Genomic DNA, 21,585 nt, shown 5'->3' with positions numbered 1-21,585 from the left:
ATGGCCACTTGGTATGTTGGAACATTAAGGTGGCATTGACATTACATTTGGAGCAGAACCGATTGGTACTTTTTATTTCTCCCATTTGCAGAGGAAACTAGAGCTTATGCTCCCGATATAATTCCCTGCTCCTTACCAGTGCATTTAGACTCACAGTAAGATGTTGGGATTTCTGACAAAGGTGCTGTAGGTCAGAGCACTTTATATAAATGAAGGTACATTGCACTTCAGACAGGAGATGTTTCTTGTTTTACTTCCTGCAGGTGTTCTCCAGTACAAATTTGCCTATCCAGTAATGTTTAACTGCTTGTGATCTCATTTATATATTACTGCTGGACAATCTGTCTCTTTAGTGGGTTAAGATGGTTTTCCAAAAGAGATCATTCTCTTGTTCTCCTCATCTTTTAAATCAGTTGTGGCTTGTGTTTTATTTCAAGTTTCCATTCCATGAATTTCTAAAGTGGGGATTTTAACATCTCTGATCAACATAAAGGATTCCATCTACTGGCTCTATGCTTTCCTTTCATTTGGATGGGCCATTTATCCCAGCACTCCTCCCAATGGTTCTTTCCAGTTTATTTCTTGAAAGTCCCCTTTCTATCTTATTTCCTTTCATTCCACCAAATCCCAGTCACCTAAAAATTCTGATTGCCCACTCTCCATACCTATCATCTCCTTTAGATGATGTATTGTTTCCCATACTGGCAAACACTCAGTGGATTCAGCGGATCCCAAGTGATCCCTGCTAGGGTAGGCCAATTTCCCTAGCCCAGTGACTGGGTGAACAGGTCCCTCCCGTGTTCCTCTTGGCCCCAAACAGCCGAGAGCGTCTCTGACTTGGTCTGGATCTCTCCGTCAGGTGGCTTTCTTATCTTGCCTTGATAAATTCTTTTACTTGTATGTGAATCTTTCCAGATTCTCCATAGCCAGTATATCCCTCCTATCACTGTCACAATGATTACAATAACATGAAAACCTCATACTACACAAGCTGATATTTATAAACAACTGACTGTTTGATTATGTTACTGCATTGATTACAAAACAAAAAAAAAAAAAATACAAATCCTCGTTAGTAATTACAATGAAGGTAAAGCATTCATAACAAGACCATTCTGAGTGGCACTGCCCACTGGCTTTCCATTCAAAGAATGAGGGGGCGTGTTGACATGTGCCAGAAGCGAGAGTCAACTGTTTTTTTTACAGTCAGTTATTGTTTCCTATATATACTTTGGTATTGTTATACAAAAGAAACCTAATGATGTTTACAGGACAATCACTCTTCACAATGCAGTCAACTTTCCAGATATTTGCAAAATGGTCAGTTGGTCACAAGCCTTGGCCCAGGAAAACAAAGGATGTAGATAAAAAAGTCCTTTGTTGGTATGAGGCAAAAGCCTTGTATGTAATATACTTTATGATTCCTTCTTATATATCAAAAAGTCCACATCCGTATGCGAGCAAGAACAATCAAAAAATGTAATCCTTCACTCTTTTCAGCAGGAGACATTTGCTAGAGAAAATTGACTGTATCAATGGCAAAAAACCTGTTCCTAAAGACAGTGTGCTAGTGAAGTTTTATCCAGTCCTTGATGGGAATGGCCTGCTAAGAGTAGGAGGGTGCCTAAATAGGAGGAAGCCAGATTGGAGTTTAGTGAGAAGCATCCTCTAATAATCCCTGGTCATCACCACGTAGCTCTTTTGCTTGTAGAGCGTTACCATAATCAGATAAAACATCAAGGCCGACTATTTACTGAAGGGGCTTTACGAGCTGATGGGTTGTGGATTGTTGGAGCGAAGAGATGTGTTAACAGGTGTATCTTTAAATGAGTCACTTGCTGCAAGCTTCGTGGGATTTTACAAACGCAAAAAATGGCCAATCTCCCATCTGACAGGGTTAACATAGATCCTCAATTCATCAATGTTGGTCTTGATGTGTTTGGTCTCTGGCCTGTCATCACACGACAAACTAGAGGAGCTCATGCTGGTTCCAAGCGCTGGGCAGTCATTTTCACTTGTATGTCTATCCAAGCTGTCCACATTGAGGTTATTGAATCCATGGCTACCTCTAGTTTCATAAATGCTCTTAGGAGCTTTATTGCTATCCGATGTCCTGTGAGATTAATCTGCTTCGATAGGGCAACAAACTTTGTTGGAGCTGCTAATTAGTTACAAATTCCTTCTAGCCTAGACAGTAGCAGTGTGAAAAGGTACCTAAAAGAGCAAGGATGCACTTGGACTTTTAATTCCCCTCATTCTTCTCAAATGGGAGGTGCCTGGGAAAGGATGATCGGTATAGCGCCAGTAGAATCTTGAACTCCATCTTCCTACAAGTAGGCAATGCAAGACTCTCTCATGAGTGCCTTACAACCTTTATGGCTGAAGTCTCAGCCATCATCAATGTAAGACCTTTGATCCCCGTTTCTAATGACCCAGAAGATCCAATATTGCTTACACCTGCCACTCTACTTACTCAATAGACTGGTATAGTAAACACTCCATCAGAAGAGTTTGACACCAAGGACCTTTACAAACGCCAGTGGAGACAAGTGCAAAGCCTTGGTAACACTTTCTGGGATAGGTGGAGGAAACAATACATCCCTACGCTACAAACTAGGAGCAAATGGCAAACAGGTAAACCCAACCTGAAGCCTGGTGATGTTGTTATTTTTAAAGACTCTCAGGCTCATAGAAATGATTGGCCTTTAGGCCTTGTTACTAAAGAGTTCCTAAGAGAAGATGGACATGTCCGCAAGGTTAAGGTTAAAATTTCCAAACAAAAAGAGACCAAGCTGTTTACCAGACCCACGCGTGACCCTACTCTTATTAAGCGAGGATTCTAATGGTAGAGTCACTTGACGCCAGGCGGGGAGTGTACTGTCCTCTGGACATAAGGTATTGTATTGCATTGGTTACAGTTGTAAGTTAATAATAATTAGGTAGGAATGCTCATATTTATGTCCACTGCGCCATCTAGTGGCTATTTACCATGAGTAATCTATTGTAGTTCTGTGATGTAGTTTCCTGCTTTGAGCAGAGATTTGTGGGAAGAAGAAGATAGGAGCTGCCATTTTCCCTAGCCTCATGGAAGAAGCAGCTGCCTAGTGTGTGCTCTCTTATGAATGCATTGCCGGTAAGAGATTAACCAATGTTTATTTAAAACGATTTACTGTGTTGCAGCAGATGGTAGAAAGTATGTGTTAGTTACAGTATATGTGCTCAGGTATTGCTAGGGGCTACAGTTATTGTTATATGCTACCAGATTGTATTTCTTATGCAATGTACATTGTATGATCTATACATGTGTACATACATACTATATGTATGTTCTTACAGTGTGTTTGTTCATTTCTTTCTTTAGTTTACCCATTTCTACGTCCGGTTAAAAAAGCTACAGATTTTCACACAAGTCTCAATTTATTGACTAGAAGAGTGGTGTTATCTGCCTGTTGAGCTGCATATAGGCCCTAATTCATCAAGCAGAATTGGACGCTCGCTCGCGCATTCGTATTCGCGATCCGAAATCGTACGCCGTCGCGCAATTCAGCAACTGAAAAAGCTAGCGGCTGGAGCCGCGCATCTCCGGCAGCTTTGCACTGGCGAGCTTGCATTAAAAGTCACTGTTCCCCTAAAAAAATCATTCTTTCTAATGGCACACATATTACCCTTAGCCCTAAAAAAAATGTTTGTTAATTGGCAGATTCGCGACCCCTATTGCTCATTATTATCAAGGCAGGAATCCAGCTGGCAGTGAGGAGGCGAGTGTACGAGTGCACTCGACTCCGGACCGCGGGAAACCGCGCTCGCTGGTCGCACGTACGTTCGCGCTTCCAGCGAGCGCGGATTTCATTGATGAATCAGGGCCATAGACTCCGGGGGTACATGTTGCGAGAACAGGACACTTACACTAAAACTACAGTAGGCCTCAGCTAATTCTGGGTATTCTGCCAAATTATCATATTACACATTATTTATGACTAAATACAGACTAGTGTGGGTATCTATACCACATCTTTGTAACAAAAAAAAAAAAAGATTTTAATATTTAAATGTAACCTTTATATCACTCATTGGATAATTTATATTATTTATTTGGTAATACAGTAAATAATGGTCAATATGTGATGATAAATTTGCAGTGTCGTATGCAATGATCAATATGTAAGTTTAGAAATCCTAAAGAAAAGATATCTAGCTTTAAAGCCAGAGAGAAAAAAGGCACCTGCAACATTTCTAAATGTTATTGTCACAAGCAAACTTTTGGAAGATAATAGCGGTGGTCAACCATGTGAACCTACCACCCTCTTTTATGTGTAATTGTGTTAATTTTCACTCATTCCACTTACTGAGTGAAATATCCACAGGACTTCCCAAGCAAAGAGCCTATAAAGTCCAATTACACAGAAAGCTGGGAAAGTTGCAGAAGGAAGGAAAACCCAATATAAGTGCTGGAGCAGACAGCATGTGTACAACGTATATATTTAAAAAATCAATTCTAACATCTGGGTTTGTAGAAAAAAACATTATTATTATTTTTTTAACAGCTAAATTGTTTTCCCAAATAACTCTAACCACATATCCATTGACAACATAAACTCTTTTTGCAAGCAAATCATATTATCTTTTTACCTGAACAAAATCACAATGGTTTCTAAAATAACTGAGAACACTGATGCACAGTGTCTCATGTTTTAAATGTGTTCTTTTTGCAAAATGTCCTACTAATGGCATTGATCACCTCTTTATTTCTGAGGCTGTATATAATAGGATTTAGTACTGGAGATGCAATGGCATAAAGAGCCGATACAACTTTATCAGCTTCTAAATGATTACTGAAAGCAGGTCGTACATAGGTGTAGATAACTCCTCCATAAAATATTGTTACTACAGTAAGGTGGGAGGCGCATGTAGAAAATGCCTTCTTTTTTTTCTCAGCGGAACGAATTTTCATGATAGTAGAAATAATGTATGTATATGAAATAACAGTCAGAATAAAACATATCATTCCCAGAAGTACATCAGAAGCTATAATGACAATATCATTAACATATGTGTCAGAATTTGCCAGCTTTAAAACTGGAGGAATTTCACAGAAAAAATGATCAATAATATTTTGCTCCCTAAATTGAAGTTTCAGAATGAGACATGTATGAGTCATTGAGTTTACAGATCCGAGAAGCCAAGCAGCTCCTGCCAGACATACACACGCAGTTTTGCTCATTATTGTTTTATACCGTAAAGGGAAACATATTGCCACATATCTGTCATAGGCCATCACTGTCAAAAGAATCAGTTCTGTACTCAGGGCAGCAGTGAATAGATATAACTGGGAGATACAGCCAGAGTAAGAGAGTGACTTATTATCTCTCACAAGTATCTGGAGCATCTTGGGAACAGCAGCTGTTGTACAACAAATGTCCAATATGGAAAGATTAATAAGAAAGAAATACATTGGAGTGTGAAGATGAGAATCTGAACTTATAACAACTGATATTAAGATATTTCCCATAAAAGCCATCATATAGATCAGTAAGAATATGGTGAAGAAAAGAGGTTGGAGATTTGGGTAGTGGGAAAGTCCTAACAAGAGGAACTCTATGGTTGATGTTTGGTTCATTTTAGATGACATTTAGATATATTCCTGAAAAAGAAAAGCAAACATAAATAGCATATGTTCAACAAGAATAAAACAAAATCAAAAATACAGTTACACTGTTTTATTACATGTGTTCAAGAACACAGCAAATATATAAAATGGTGACTGGTGGTCATTACATACATTACTATATGGGGTGTAATGTATTATGCTGAAAGATATGCTGGTGAGGAGTGGGTATCTTATATGGGTAGATGCATCTAGTTGTCTAGTAGCATCACATACTGGTAATAATTTTAGTTGCCATCTACTTATATATATTTTTTCCTGAGAAATGACTGGTATATTTCTGCCAAACGTCCCTAATTCCTTCCACACATAGGATTTTTTTTTACTGAGAAATGTCATTTATACAGCATGAATAATAAAAGAATTTAGGGTGGTGGAAAATGAGTAGGTACTGGGTGATGCCAGTTGTGTTGGATGTTTTCAAATACATTTAGCATATATATATATATATATATATATATATATATATATATATATATATATATATATATTATTAAAATGTTTGGTTATTTCAAGCCGAATAGTAATACATCCAGATTTCAACCCCTGACTTCCATATATTTCTCCTATTTTGTAGGTGAAATGTGTCTTATAAAGAGATGTGTTGGGTCTGGCCTTGGATTTTAGGGTTTGGTTATCCATTAAAAAAAACATTTGGAGTAATGGCACTACAGGAACAGCAAAAGGCAGGAAATTTGTGAATTTAATACCAGATAATTTTATGGTTCAGTTTATAGAAGCCACAACTAGCAATAAAACTCTGCTGGACCTAGTTCTTTCCAACAATGCAGAGCTTATACGAAATGTGCATATAAAGAAGAATCTGACTAACAGTGACCATAAATAAATTTAATTTAATGTAAGTTGTAAACAGGAAGCAAAAACAGGAAAGATAAAAACATTTAATTTTAAGAGAGCAAATTTTCAATTATTACGGGCGGCTCTCTGTGACTCGGACTGGGAGACAATATTGTCCTCAAAGAACACAGAACAGAAATGGGAATGTTTCAAGTCTGTTCTACAAAAGCACACTGAAAAATATATTCCAATGGGTAATATGTTTAGGAGGTGAAAATGAAAACCTATGTGGCTCACAGCTGATGGTAAAAAAGCCATAAGGAACAAGAAAACATTTAGGAAACCCCTGTCATAATCTCTCTCTAGTCAGCCTGGAACACTTTGGCCCTCTCTCAGCCTGGGACACTCTGGCTCTCTCTGTCTGGAACATTCTGTCTCTCTCTCAGCCTGGAACCCACTCTGGCTCTCTCTCAGCCTGGAACCCACTCTGGCTCTCTCTCAGCCTGGAACCCACTCTGGCTCTTTCTCAGCCTGGAAACCTCTGGCTCTCTCTCAGCCTGGAACCCTCTGGCTCTCTCTCAGGCTGGAACCTTCTGGCTCTCTCTCAGCCTGGAACCCACTCTGGTTGCCTTTTCAGCCCGGAACCCACTCTGGCTCTCGCTCAGCCTGGGTCCCTCTGGCTCTCTCTCAGCCTCGATCACACTGGCTGATCATCTCCTCTCCTTGCACCTCAGTGCAGGTGAATATATCCCCAAATCAGGGTTGGGCCAAGGAATCCACCCTTCACATCCTACGGCCGGCTCCAGGGCCCTAAAGAATCAGGTTTCTTTTCTAAAACCTCTACAAACCTATTAACACACTCTTTTCCTGGAGCCTTTAATACTTTCCCTGCCATTTCAACACTATTTTTGGGACACTCTGTCACATCCCCCCCCCACCTACTCTGACCCATTTTGGACTCATTTTTCCCCATACAAATATTCCCAGCTAAGGCGTCTGCATTTTCTTACTCTCTTGTTTTTCCTTTGTAATCTTTCATAAAGATCAACTTGTTTCTTCCAGTAACAAACTGCTCACAGTTACACTTTCCAAACAGAGGGCGAACAGCACTAATCTATATTGGACAGTCTAAATTTCCATGTAATCCTTCCCTATAACACAGTCCAAACACTTGCACCTGGCCATCCTCTGCACAGATGCCTATAGGTTCCCCCATTTCATCCAGGCTGATCTGATTTATTTTCCCAGTGCTCTCAATGCGGGCATAACCCCATATGAAACACAAATGGGCTTCTCGTGTGTATGTTTGCCACGGCAATGTCTGACCACTTCACCACTGTACAAATGCCATATCACCGTCTGGGCATGTATTAGGCCTTGTATCCTTGTGAGTATTTATGTGATGATAAATGTTTAAGCGTCTGGGACAAGTATAGCTGTACAGCTCACACTGAAAAGTTTTCCTTCCACATTTCTTCTTAATCTTTGTTGGGTTTGAAGGCTTCATGATGTAGCAACACCTTCCTCAATATGCCCCTGAGCATCCTGTTCATCAGGCCAAACAGGGACAGCCTCGCCAATCTTTCCTTTATCTAACTTATTAAACTCTTCCCACACCTTCTTGAAAGCAGAGATATTTTCATGGGCTTCAGACTCTGATACAGGAACATCTTCAGAAGCCACCTCAGCTGAAACAGGATTCCATCCTTTAGCTTGGACTTCAGTATGAGGAAACTTTTCCCCAGTCAACACAGGAACATATTATTCCTCAGATTTAACTTTAACAGTTGTAATGCATTCAGTTACTTTCTCAGTAACATAACCATAACCTCCTCAATGTGCTCTTCTATCTTGGAAGCGTCCTTTTTGCTTCTCCACAAGTTCAGCAACTACAGTTAGGTCCGTACATTTTTTTTTTGACAGAGACAACTTTTTTTTAATTTTGGTTCTGTACATTACCACAATTAATGTTAAATGAAACAACTCAGATGCAGTTGAACTGCAGACTTTCAGCTTTAATTCAGTGGGGTGAACAAAACGATTGCATAAAAATGTGAGGAACTAAAGCCTTTTTTTTACCTCCAAATTGATGCCTCCCAATCAATTTGACTGAATTTAGCTGGATTTGAGCAGACAGAATGTCTCTGAACACCTCAGAATTAATTCGGCTGCTTCTGTCCTATGTCACATCATCGATAAACACTAGCGTCCCAGTGCCACTGGCAGCCATGCACGCCCAAGCCATCACACTGCCTCTGCCATGTTTTACATATGTAATATGCTTTAGATAATCAGCTGTTTCACGCCTTCTCCATACTTTTTCCTTGCCATCATTCTGGTAAAGGTTGATCTTGGTTTCATCTGTCAAAAGAATGTTTTTTTCAGAACTGTGCTGGCTTTTTTAGATGTTTTTGAGCAAAGTCCAATCTAGCCTTTCTATTCTTGAGGCTTATGAGTGGCCTGCACCTTGCAGTGCACCCTCTGTATTTACTTTCATGCAGTCTTCTCTTTATGGTAGACTTGGATATCGATGCCCCTACCTTCTGGAGAGTGTTGTTTACTTGGTTGGCTGTTGTGAAGGGGTTTCTCTTCACTATGGAAATGATTCTGCGATCATCCACCACTGTTGTCTTCCGTGGACGTCCAGGTCTTTTGGCGTTCACCAGTGCTTTGTTTCTTTCTCATGATGTACCAAACTGTAGACTTTGCCACTCCTAATATTGTAGCAATTTCGCGGATGGGATTTTTCTGGTTTTTCAGCATAAGGATGGCTTGTTTCATCTGCATGGAGAGCTCCTTTGACTGCATGTTGTCTGTTCAGAGCTATATCTTCCACATACAAGCAACCCTTTGTTTCAACTCCCCCCTCAAAAGAACTCCAGGCCTTTTATCTGCCTAATTGATAATGACATCACAAAGAAATTGCCCACACCAGCCCATGAAATAGCCTTTAAGTCAATTGTCCAACTACTTTCGAGACCCTGAAATGAAGTGATTGTGTAAAAAAAGGCTTTAGTTCCTCACTGTTCAACCCACTGAATTAAAGCTGAAAGTCTGCAGTTCAACTGCATCTGAGTTGTTTCATTTAAAATTAATTATGATAATACACAGAACCAAAATTAGAAAAAAGTTGTCTGTCCAAATATTCATGGACCTAACTGTACATCTTTAGTCAAAGTCAACCTCGGCTATCTGAGCTGCCAACATACAGTTAGTCTCTTGCTGCATTTGCATCACTTCATCCTCTATGTTGACACAAATTTTTGGCACACTGGCACTTTAAATCTCTGTGCCTTTTAGGTTTTACTGCCTCTTATCTGACCGCATCCTCCACCAAATGTGGCAAAGCACAGGGGGATTGCTCATGGTAATGGGATGCTTGCAGGGCACCAATTGTGGTGGTTGTGGGGAATTGCTCTAGGCAGCAGGGATCAAACAGTTCACAATATGAGGCAGCAACACATTAATTAAACCTAAAGTCCAGGCTCCAACCTGCAGGCTTTATTGTGACAGCCATTTAGAAAAAAAAAAAAAAACCAATGCTGGCTGGGCAACTAGCTGCCTCATTTTAGGTATGCTATCTCTCTGTACACTTGTAAGCCCCAGTGGTACGCAGTTCATTCAAATGTGGTAAACGGAATCCACTCACAGTTCATGCAGTCTTGGTAAGTTCAGTCCAAAGTCTCATTTCTAACCTTCTGTCTCTCTCTCTCAAAAGTTACCAGGCTCCCTCTCAGCCTGGAACACTCTGGCTGCCTTGTCAGCCTGAAACCCACTCTGGCTCTCTCTCAACCTGGAACCCACTCTGGCTTCCTCTTAGCCTTGAACCCACTCTGGCTCTCTCTCAGCCTTGAACCAACTTTGGATCTCTCTCAGCCTGGAGCCCACTCTGGATCTCTCTCAGCCTGGAACCCACTCTGGCTCTCTCTCAGCCTGGAACCCACTCTGGCTCTCTCAGCCTGAAACACACTGGCTGAACATCTCCTCTCCTTGCACCTGAGTGCACCTGAGTGAAGGTGAATATATCCCCAAACAGGGTTGGGCCTCTGGCACTCTGGCTCTCTCTCAGCCTGGAACACTCTGGCTCACTCTCAACCTGGAACACTCTGGCTCTCTCTCAGCCTGGAACACTCTGGCTCTCTCTCAGCCTGGAACCCTCTGGCTCTCTCTCAACCTGGAACCTTCTGGCTCTCTCTCAGCCTGGAACACTGTGGCTGCCTTCTCAACCTGGAACCTTCTGGCTCTCTCTCAGCCTGGAACATTGTGGCTGCCGTCTCAGCCTGGAACCCACTCTGGCTCTCTCTCAGCCTGGAACACACTGGGTGATCATCTCCTCCCCTTACACCTGAGTGCAGGTAAATATATCCCCAAATCAGGGTTGGGCCAAGGAACGCACCCTTCACTTTCATTGGCCGGCTCCAGGGCTCTAAAGAACCAGGTTTCTTTTCTAAAATCTCTACAAACCTATTAACACACCCTTTAACACTTTCCATGCCATTTTAACACTATTTCCGACCTTTTTTGGGACACTGTCACAATATATATAATTATATATATTAGATGAAGATTTCTTTGTATTGGACTCAATACAGCTATTTTGTATTGAATCCAATACAAAATTATTTAAATTTCCCGCCGATCCTCCCGCCGGCACCGACGCATGCACTGACTTTACCGGGAAACCCCAGAAAACGTCTCTGCAGTTCAGGGCTAGAGATCGGAGGAGAAGGACATGTCCCCAGGACCTGCGGGGACCAGCAGGATGACTGGAGTTGCTGACGGAGCAAGGTAAGTGGGTGACTCAGGTTTACTGCTTTTTGCAGGTAACATCCACCCTGAGTCACACTCGGGAATACCGCTAGGGGGGTTTACTGTCTATAGTTGGAAAGGTCCTAGAGAGTTTGGTAAAGACCACAGTGGAAATTCTGCTGGAATATAATATTATAAGTGCTTCAAGAAAGACCGAAGTTGTCAGACAAATTTACTCTCTTTTTATGAGGAAGTAAGTAAACAGGTAGACAGTGGAATAGCAGTTGATATGATATGATATGATATGATTATGCAAGTTAGGGTCAATAGGTTTAAAAAAGGCAATCTGTAAATGGATAGAGAACTGGCTTAAAGAAGCAACCAGAGAGTTGTAATTAATGATTCATTTCCTGAATGGTCTAAGCCTTTTAGTGGTGTACCCCAGGGTTTAGTGTTGGAACCTTTACTTTATACTATCTTTATAAATATTATAGAGTTTAGGATTAAAAGTACAGTTTCCGTGTTTGCAGATGGCGCCAAACTATGTAATGGAATTAAGTCCATACAGGATGTCTATAATCTACAAACAGACCTGGATGTACTGTTTGATTGGGCAGCCAAGTGGCAAATGACATTTATTATAGATAAATGAAGAGTTATGCACTTGGGGGCTACCAACATGCATGCTTCAAACTGTCTAGGGGGAATACATTTGGGGGAGCCAGAAAGGGAAATCTGGGGTTTCTGGTAATTCATAGACTTAATAACAGCATGTAATGCCAAGCTGCAATATCTAAAGCTAGTAAAGTACTTTCTTGTATTAAAATAGGAATAGACTGGAGAGATGGAGACATAATCCCGCCCCTGTACAAAGCATTGGTCAGACCACATCTGCAATATGCAGTCCAGTTTTGGGCACTAGTTCACAAAAAGGACATTGTGGAATTGGAGAGAGGGCAGAGAAGGGCAAGTAAACTAATAAAAGGAATGGAGGAGCTAAGCTATGAGGAAAGATTAGCTGAACTGAATCTATTCTCCCTTGAGAAGAAACGTTTAAAGGGGGGATATGATCACCCTGTACAAAAATATATAAATGGTCCATATAGGAAACTCTCTTCCCAATTATTCACTTTGAGATCATTACAGAGAACAAGAGGGCACTCTGCGTCTGGATGAAATGAAATTTAAGCTCCGGATAAGGAAGGGATTCTTCACTGTAAGGTCTGTGAAAATGTGGTATCGGCTCCCTCAGAAAGTAGTTTCAGCAACTACTATAGATTGCTTTAAGAAGTACCTGGATGTTTTATCCAGAAGCACAGAATATACCTGGTTATTAGGGATTTAAAGTAAAGATAACAGAGAGTGTTGATCGAAGGAACATCTGATTGCCTCATGAAATCAAGAAGGAATATTTTCCCCTGTTGAAGCAAATTGTACCAGGGTTTTTTTGCCTTCCTGTGGACCAACTTTGCCTTATAGGGTTTTATATCTGGGATATGTTTATTTCCCTAGTGGTCGAACTTGATGGACGTTTTTTAACCTAACCTACTATGTAACTATGTAAATCTGGAATATTTTAATTTATGATTATATAATATAGGCTATTTATAAGATTTGTTAGTTACCTATTTTGTAAAAAATTTTTTTTTTATATGTTGTTTTATACATTTTTATACATTTTTATACATTTTTTATGTAATTTCTCAACATATTTTAGGTAGTGTGGTGTCAGTTACTGTATAAAATCCTCACTGCTAGTTAATCACAAACAAAGCAAAAAAAAAAATCTTTATGGAGCTGTGCTTTGATATGCAAAAAGAAACAACTGCAGAATTTGTCTTGGTCATTAAAGAGTTACATGAGGCTGCAGAAAGATCACCCACCCACAAGTCATACAAGTGTATTTTTTTTTTGGTTTGTTGTTATTATTATTACACAGTATTTATAAAGCATCATCATAATATGCAGCGCTGTACAAAGTCCATAGTCATGTCACTAACGGTCCCTCAAAGGAGCTCACAATCTAATGTCCCTATCATAATCATATGTCATTATTGTAGTCTAAGGTAAATTTTTAGGGAGAAGCCAGTTAACCTCACTGCATGTTTTTGGGATGTGGGAGGAAACTCCGACAGACACGGGGAGAACCTGCAAACTCCATGCACATAATGTCCTGGGTGCCCTAATTCCTTTTTAATAGAAACACAAGAGAGAGAAAGTGGTTGTTTTGGCAACATTTAGTGATGCAATTACCAGGTGAATGAATGTTGTGCAAAATTATAAAAGCATTCATTTGTTTTGTTTTGTTTTTTTTTTTGTTTTGGTGTTAAGGGGGTGACAGCAGGCAGAAACTGACCCAGAATTTTCTACTGAAAAATTGCTACATTTGTTATTCTCATTTTACCTGTTGTTTGTACAGTGGTTTGAATGCTGCTAAATTTTTGCTAATTAAATTCTAGAATAGCATTATGAAAATGCTGGTGATTAACTGATGTTTTTAATGTTCCCACCAGTGGTCAAGCTGCTTCTAGTATGTACAAAGCCAGAATCCCATGCCATTTTTGTTTACTATTTCTTTATGCATGTGCTTCCCATTGCCCACCATTAGCTGCTGTACTTTAGTCTTCTTGACTATTAATATGATGCAAGTATATACATTATATTGCTGCTCCTGTTGTCTATTGCCCATTAATAATGATATTGCCGAGCACCTGCACTTCTTCTATTTATGCCCAGCTTGCAGTTTACCATGCCTAGCTCACTAACGAAGGCTTTTTAAAAAATTTTTATTATGTATTATCTAAACTATGTATTTTGTCAGCTTTGGTTACAATAAATTTACAAACTAGGTAAATACCTTAAAACTCCCCTCTTCAGACAAACATGTAACCTGACCTAGGAGACATTCTCCAACTATCCAAACTGTTCTAACTCCCTGCTACTGACTAAGTTTACTTTCTAGTTCCTTCATATTGTAAGCTCTTTTGGGCAGCACTACTCATCCTAATATGTCATGGCATTGCTGTATAATTGTACAGTATTATGTTAATTAGTTATCTGTTGCTTATATATACAGTTATGTTTTATATAACAAATATTAGGTGAATGCGTTTTCACATATGATAACCCTTTCATTTTGATTAGCTTGGCTGAAAAACTATCTATCTACACATGTCCTGTGGAATATTGGAAAACCTACTAACCTGTGTGGTCTGATATGTTCCTCCTGTGCCTTTGTAATAAATGAAATTGCTTAGGAGTGGACAGTATATATAGCTCAATAGATAAAAAAAATAGACTTTCCTCTGTGTCTTTCCCAGTGCACTGGGAACAAAAGGCAAAAAAATGTTTTGCAAAAATAATTGAACTGTGTTAATCTCTGGTATAATTTAAAATTGCGTAGGAAAGGGAATTGTACCATTCCCATAATTGTTGCAGAATAACATGTTTTTTCCAGGTGTTTATATTATTATATTGATATTAGGAAAAACATAGACATTTAAAAGAGAACTCTAACTTTATTAAAAATTATTTTATATCAAGGACCAGTCACAAATGAGCATTTGTAATAGGCTATTTCTCCACTCTTTAATTGTTATATTAGTGCAACCTTACATGAGATAATTATTTGTGTGCTTTTTCTTCTATTCTCTCCCTGTCAAAGCACTAAAGTCAACCCAGCTAAAGGTAGATAATTGATACAATCAGCATGGCCTACCAATGGCACTTTCTGTGATATGGTGGTAAGCATTTCCATGTTTCCCAAATGTAATTCTGTGATGAAACCCTGTAAAAGGCATCTTATAGAGAGTACAAGTGGCCTATTTAGCACACATTATGCAGGCAAGGTTACTTGTCAACATCATCAGGAAAACCACCCTGTAATCGCATGCAGAAAACATGCAGTTACATATCCCCCCCCCCCCCTCTTGTTTCAACCTTGAGGTTGGTACACAGGCTGCCAGGTAGGTAAAGACCCGAGATAAAGCATCTGCATTCCCCATCTGTTTACCAGGACGATGCTTGACCGTATAGCTAAATTCCTGAAGGGCTAAGAACCATCTATTAACCATCTATTATTTGATCTAAGGTGGTCATGTATCTAGCATACCCCAACTGATCAATCAACCCGTCTAATCATTGCAGAATCTCCAGCTCCCATCTGGTTTGGGGACTAACACAATTGTGCTGGACCAATCGCTACTGGACTCCTCTATAAACCCCAATTCAAGCATTTTTTTAACTCCCTGACGTATTACACCTCGTCTAGCTTCAGGAATCCGGTAGGGTTTCAATCTTACTCTTTCTCCTGGAGGGGTGGTAATATCATGTGTAGCCATGGATGCTTGTCCAGGCAAGTTGGAGAACATATCCCTATTTTGGAGCACAAAATCTCTTGCTTCCTGTTGTTGACTCATTGACAAAGTGTCTGGTATCCAGACTTCTGGAATTACCGAGTCAGACCAAGCAGGTAGCTCTGTGGTCCTCACCGGTAATTCTTCCCTTTCATTCCATGGTTTTAAGAAATTCACATGATAAAATTGCTCTGGTTTCCACCGACCAGGTTGGCTAGTCTTATAATTTACGTCACTAAGTTTTTCCATTACCTAATAGGGGCCCTGCCATTTGACTAGGAATTTACAATCCATCGTGGGAACTAGTACCAAAACTCTATCCCCAGGGGCAAAAGTATGGATATGGGCACCCTGGTTATAAATTCTCTGCTGCGCCAACTGCGCTTGGGCTAGATGTTCTTTAACCAAGGGCATTACTTGCGCAATTCTGACCTGCAAATTCCGACCTGCTCCACATGCTCGATGACACTTCTATCAGGGGAACTTTCACTTTCCCATGTTTCTTTAGCAAAATCTAACAGTCCCCTGGGGTGCCTCCCATATAATAATTCAAAAGGAGAGAATCCGTTTGAGGATTGGGGAACCTCCCTGATAGCTCAAATATGGGAGGAGACAGTCCCAATTTTTCCCGTCTTTATCTACTACCTTCTGCATCTGTTTTAAAATTTTGTTAAAACGTTCCACTAAGCCGTCTGTTTAAGGGTGATACATCGATGTGCGTAGCTGTGTCATCTTTGGAGTTTACAAAGCTCTTTATTTACCCGGGACATAAACAGGGGTCCCTGGTCAGTAAGTAAGTAAGAGACCTTAATGATAGGGAGGGGAACCAAAGGGCTACGAAAATGTGACATTGGGGCAGACACCTGACATACTGGACAGGAAGCAGAGTACATCTCCACCTCCTTGGTGACCCCTGGCCAATAAAACCTCTGGACTAATCACTCTGTGGTTATCTCTGCCCCCAGATGCCCCCCTAGGAGGTGCCCATGGGCCAGGTTTAACACCAATTTCCGGTATGGCTTGGGTACCAATAGCTGTTCAATGGTTTCCCCCCCACAGAGTAGGTCCCTTTCAAAATTAAAGTATAGGAATGCCACCCTCTCGTCTGGGTGCACTAGATTCCCGTCTATTTTTATGGCATTCTCCCGGGCTTTAAACAGTGTGGGGTCTTTCAATTGCTCTGTAACAAAGTTCTCTCTATGTACCTGTAGGTCAGGCAATTCCAGGGTTTGCTGGCTTTCCCCCGAAGTTGCCGGTTCTTCCCCATGGTCAACTGTTTCCCCTGCTAGCACAGAAAAAGGAAACCCCAGAGTGCCCCCCACAATTATCAGAGGACTCCTCAGAAGCCCCATGCTCTGAGGATGCCAGCACTGAATGGGGTGGGTGATCCCAGAGCTCCCAGAAATTGGGGAAACCCCTCCTGATGATTGCATCATATGGTAAGTGGAGAACCTCCTCCTAGCTCACCAGCCAAGAACAGAGACACAGGAAAGAGCAGGCTGGGAGTTAATATCCCCAGCCTAATTTCCAGGATGAGTTTCAGCTAAGACAATTACACTTGTTTATCCCCAGGCCTCTTCAGCTCCCCCATCTGGCCAAGAAGCTTATTGTCATTCAGCCTGGTACTTCAGCACCCCCTTCAGGTCAAAAGGAAAACTGTCCGATTTCACAGAAAAATACTCCGCATATAACCTGTATCTGGGGCAAATATACCTATCATCCTGGATGAAACCCTGGGTCTTCTTCCAGCTGTTATATATATTTTTATATTTATAATTTGGTCAGTTTCCAGCGCTGTTCCCCATCCTGTTCCAACGCAGTTCTCCATCCTGTTTCAGTGCAGTTCAATTTTAAAACTTGCCTTACCTTACCTGGCAGTCAAGTATAAATAAATGACACAAAGTTTTGATGTTTGATTTTTTTTTTACTAAACATATAAAACCATAAATAAATATAAAAATAAATAACAATAAAAAAGTATTTATGGGTCTTGCAGCATCTCTTGTATAAGGGCCCCCAGGTCCCTTGTGGCATGCCTCAGTGCCTTGGATATTGCCTTCAAGCTTTTTTCCAGGGCAACTATCCTAGCCTTTGGTTTTTTTTCTTTGAAACAACACCTGTGTTGGAAAAAAAAAGAAACATATTAAGTACACAGATATTGTGAAGGTAAGCTGACACATGGATATGAGACATTTTTTTGCATGTACAATATATGAATGCTTACCTTTCCTCACACTTCTCTCCATCTGTCCTGATGTGCCTGGCTCAGGGCTTTCCTGCTCATCTTGCTCTTCCTCTGGAGAAAACAAAAATATAAAGTTAAATTACACACAATCATATGCAACCTACCTCTCTAAAATGTTGGTACATACCTGGGTCAATATCCAGTGCTGAAGTACACACCACTTCGTCGTCCTCTTTAGCCTCTGTAGGGGGAACGATAATCAACTCTCCATAAAAAAACATAAGTCTACTTAACATGCATGTTATGATACATTTATAAGATTAAATATATAACAATAGCCTACCATCTACCTCTGGCTGCACCTCAGACTGTACCTCTGGCTGTACCTCAGGCTCTACTGCAGGCTGTACATCTGGCTGTACCTCTACCTCTGGCTCTTGTGGATATGCCTCCCTATAGCAGCCAGCCTTTTTTCAAGTAATGCATGGCCTCCTAATGCAGAAAAACAAATGTAATACAGAACATGTAATACAGAAAAAAAAAAATTAAACTTTAACATAAAAAAATTGCAAAACAAAATAAAAAAATAAGATAAGAAAAAAATTAAATAGAAAAAACCTGTCTTTTTTCAACCTTACCTACTATGTAAATAAAAAAAAAAACAATAAAAAAGTAATAGTTTAAAAAAGTATTTTTTCGTACTTACGTTTTTTTGGCGATGCGATGCCTAAGAACAGCCAGCATTACCCTCCCTCTGTTTTTTAAGTGGGACCACCTTTTTCTCAGCTGGTCCTTGGAATGCAGAACACCAAATTTATTCTGCAACCTGCTCTGCACAGTCTCCAAAATCTGATCTTTCCTGGCATTTGGAAAAAAGTAATGAGCCCATCATAGTCCTTCTTCAGAATGTCGACCATCACCTCCATGTCTTCTTTTGTCATCAGTGATGCTCTCCAGGAAAGGTTGGGTCTTGGCTGTGGCATCTCTCATGTGACAGGAAGTGCCTGGATTTGCAAGGTGTTGTGGGAAATCTGCAGTCCGTGCAAGATCATACACGTGCGATCGCTCGTCTAGCATTTTGTCTGAACATTTTTGTCCGATTTCTCCCCGAACGAACATTCTTGTTAGGTAGATGATGCTGCTTTGTACTTGTACTCTATTGCAATGTGTAGTGGTGTAACTAATGATTTATTTTTATATGTTTTGTATAGATCATGGCCTATGATGCATTCAACAACCGAGACTTCATGTGTGAGTTTAATAAAGCATACAGATCCCACCCCTGTCTGTGGAAGGGGATGTTTGGGGAGTATTCCAACTGTTACCTCAAGATAAAGGCGTATACCGCTATGGTGGAGCTCTGCAAGAACATAAATCCTGCGGGCGACATAAACTATGTTAAGCACAAGATACACTTGTGCACCGTTTTTAAAAAAGAAATGAACAAAGTCAAAGCTTCTAAGTGATCAGGTCCTGCAACAGAGGATGTATACATCTCAAAATTATGATACTTCAACCTCTTGGCATTCACCACGATCAAGATGAAGGTGTGCAGCCTTGAAGAAGAGAACAGGGATGCTGGTGAAATCACACTTGAAGAGACTCCAGATATTTGCATCACACAAGAGCAGGTAAGTTTAGTGAAAACTTTTTTTATTGTACAATTTATAAAAACACAGGCACGACTAAAATTATTAATATTAAAGCAAGGAAAACATTAGTACAGATTTTTCTTGCAGTCCTACAAACATTGTGGTGTAAAGACTAAAATGTCATGCTATCCTGCCATTCCACTGCTCCAATGGTGTTGAAGTACTCCAAGTACTTGCTTCAGTTTTCTTTAGCCGACACTGAAGCATTCTGAGGTACTGCAAGCTGTAGATCCACTAGACCAGTGAAATGGTTACTGCTTTTGCCCAGTACTGCTGTAACAGAATCTTGCTCCATTAGAGGACCAAACAATGCACTGCAACTATTGTGGCGTAAAAAATTATGCAGCAAGCAGCAAGTATAGACTACCTTGTCAATTTTGTCTATGCGCAGATTGATAGCAGTATGGAATATTCTAAAGCGATTTGCTAGAGTACTGAATGCATTCTCGACCACCCTCCTAGCACGATATTACCTGTAATTGAAAAATGTTTTCTGTTCGTCCAATATCTTCTGAGGATAGGGTTTTAATAGGTTGTCATGTAATGTAAATGCTTTATCTTCAACAAACACAAAGTTCATTTCATCCTCAATTTGGCTGTTTCTTGGAAGGTGTAGTTGGTTGTTCATCATCTTCCTGTGAATTGGCGTACCTTCCAGAACCCCTCCATCAGACATGCGCTGTTTCTTCCTATGTCAACTAAAATTAATTCAAAACAGGCATTCACTATTGCCATGAGCACAATACTGAAAAACCCTTTATAGTTATAATAAAACGATCCACTGTCTGCCTGTGGGGTGATTCCAACATGCTTTCCATAAATTGCTCCTCCACAATTTGGGACGTTCCATAAATATTGAAAGTCTGAAGGAATGTCCATCCATTCCTCAGGTGTACCAGGAAACTGAAAGGAGAACATAGGAAAAGTTAATATGCATATTAATATGTTCCATTTATATGTTCTATTTATTTTTCTTGCAGCCTTCTTCCTACAGTGACCCTCAAGAGAGTTGACCAGCCGCAACTTTCACTCCGATGACTTCAAACCAAAAAGAAAGTCGGAAAAAAAAGCAAGAGCAGCAGGAAAAGTAGGAAACTTTGCAGAAAGCAATGGCCATATTAAACCAAAAAGAAGATCAATATGATGGCTTTGGCTTTTGCATTGCTTCTAAACTCCGGCAGATGACCCCAGAGGTTGCATGTGCTGTGGAGCTGATTGTGACCGATGTGGTGAACAAAGGGTTGATGAACCAAAAAAACCCACAATACCCTACCTATTCCTTCCCCTATCGTATTTATTATTATGTATTGTTATTTATACTTTTTTTTATTTAAATAAATAAATTAACCAAAAGTTATCTTTTTGTTATAAAACAAAGTTGTAATTGTTTGAATGATTGTATGGGGCACCTACCTTCATGTACTCATCTTTCAAGCAGTCGATAATTGCTGCACACATAAATGAGGCCCATACTGTCTGCTCAAATTCAGCTAAATGCAGTCAAATTGATTGGGAGGCAATTCATAATACAGATAGACAATAACCCAAAACCTACAGTCAAAGCAATCCAGGAGTTTATTAACCACCTGGGCGGTTAGCCCGAGCGTGGTTTGGGGTAAGAAAACTTGCTACAATAGAAACAAGCGTTACAGTGTAATCTGATTGTCATACAACAATGTATGACAATCGGATTACAACTGAAAAAAAAACACTTACCTTGTCCCCTCAGCTCCTCCGGAGATGTCTATATGTATGTGACGTTGGACTCTGTTTTAAAATTTACCTCACTAGGGAGGTGTTTTAGAAAAATATAGTACTATACAGTATACCAAATTATTGCATTTTCAGTATTTTTTATTTATTCATGCATTCTTGTTTAAGCTGATTTTTGTGTTTTTAATTAATTTTATTATTAAAATTTTAAAATTTTTTTTTTACATGATTGTGTGTTTCAAACTTTATTATATTCAGGATATCTAGTAGACCCTTGTTTGGACTTGGTCTTCCGCTTTTGGTACAGAAATCCAGACATCAGTGAAACGCCCAGGAGGTTAAAGCAAAGAAGTGGAATATTCTTGAATGGCCAAGTCGGTCACCTGATTTGAACCCAATTGAGCATGCATTTCACTTGTTGAAGACTAAACTTTGGACAGAAAGGGTAACAAACAAACAGCAACTGAT

General features: G+C 40.0%; 1 protein-coding gene and 1 long non-coding RNA gene across 3 annotated transcripts; one reads left to right on the top strand and one right to left on the bottom strand.

Annotated features, from left to right (window-relative positions):
* The first annotated feature begins 154 nt into the window (after positions 1–154).
* LOC140326367 (uncharacterized) lies at positions 155–21,341 on the top strand. Of its 2 annotated transcripts, XR_011919844.1 has the most exons (3): positions 155–3,133; positions 18,964–19,383; positions 20,385–21,341. It is a non-coding gene; the product is annotated as an uncharacterized lncRNA (long non-coding RNA). The 2 variants fall into 2 exon arrangements; XR_011919843.1 differs by lacking the exon at positions 155–3,133 and having other exon boundaries at positions 9,352–19,383.
* Positions 4,685–5,629, bottom strand: LOC140325328 (olfactory receptor 13G1-like). Its single transcript, XM_072403158.1, has one exon. It carries the CDS (start codon positions 5,627–5,629, stop codon positions 4,685–4,687), a length of 945 nt encoding a protein of 314 aa, XP_072259259.1.
* Positions 21,342–21,585: the final 244 nt, after the last annotated feature.

This window comes from Pyxicephalus adspersus, chromosome 3 (genome assembly GCF_032062135.1).
Source record: "Pyxicephalus adspersus chromosome 3, UCB_Pads_2.0, whole genome shotgun sequence".
NCBI classification, from domain to species: domain Eukaryota; kingdom Metazoa; phylum Chordata; class Amphibia; order Anura; family Pyxicephalidae; genus Pyxicephalus; species Pyxicephalus adspersus.
The sequence above is the reverse complement of the archived record's forward strand: the minus strand, read 5'-3'. Positions and strand labels throughout refer to the sequence as shown.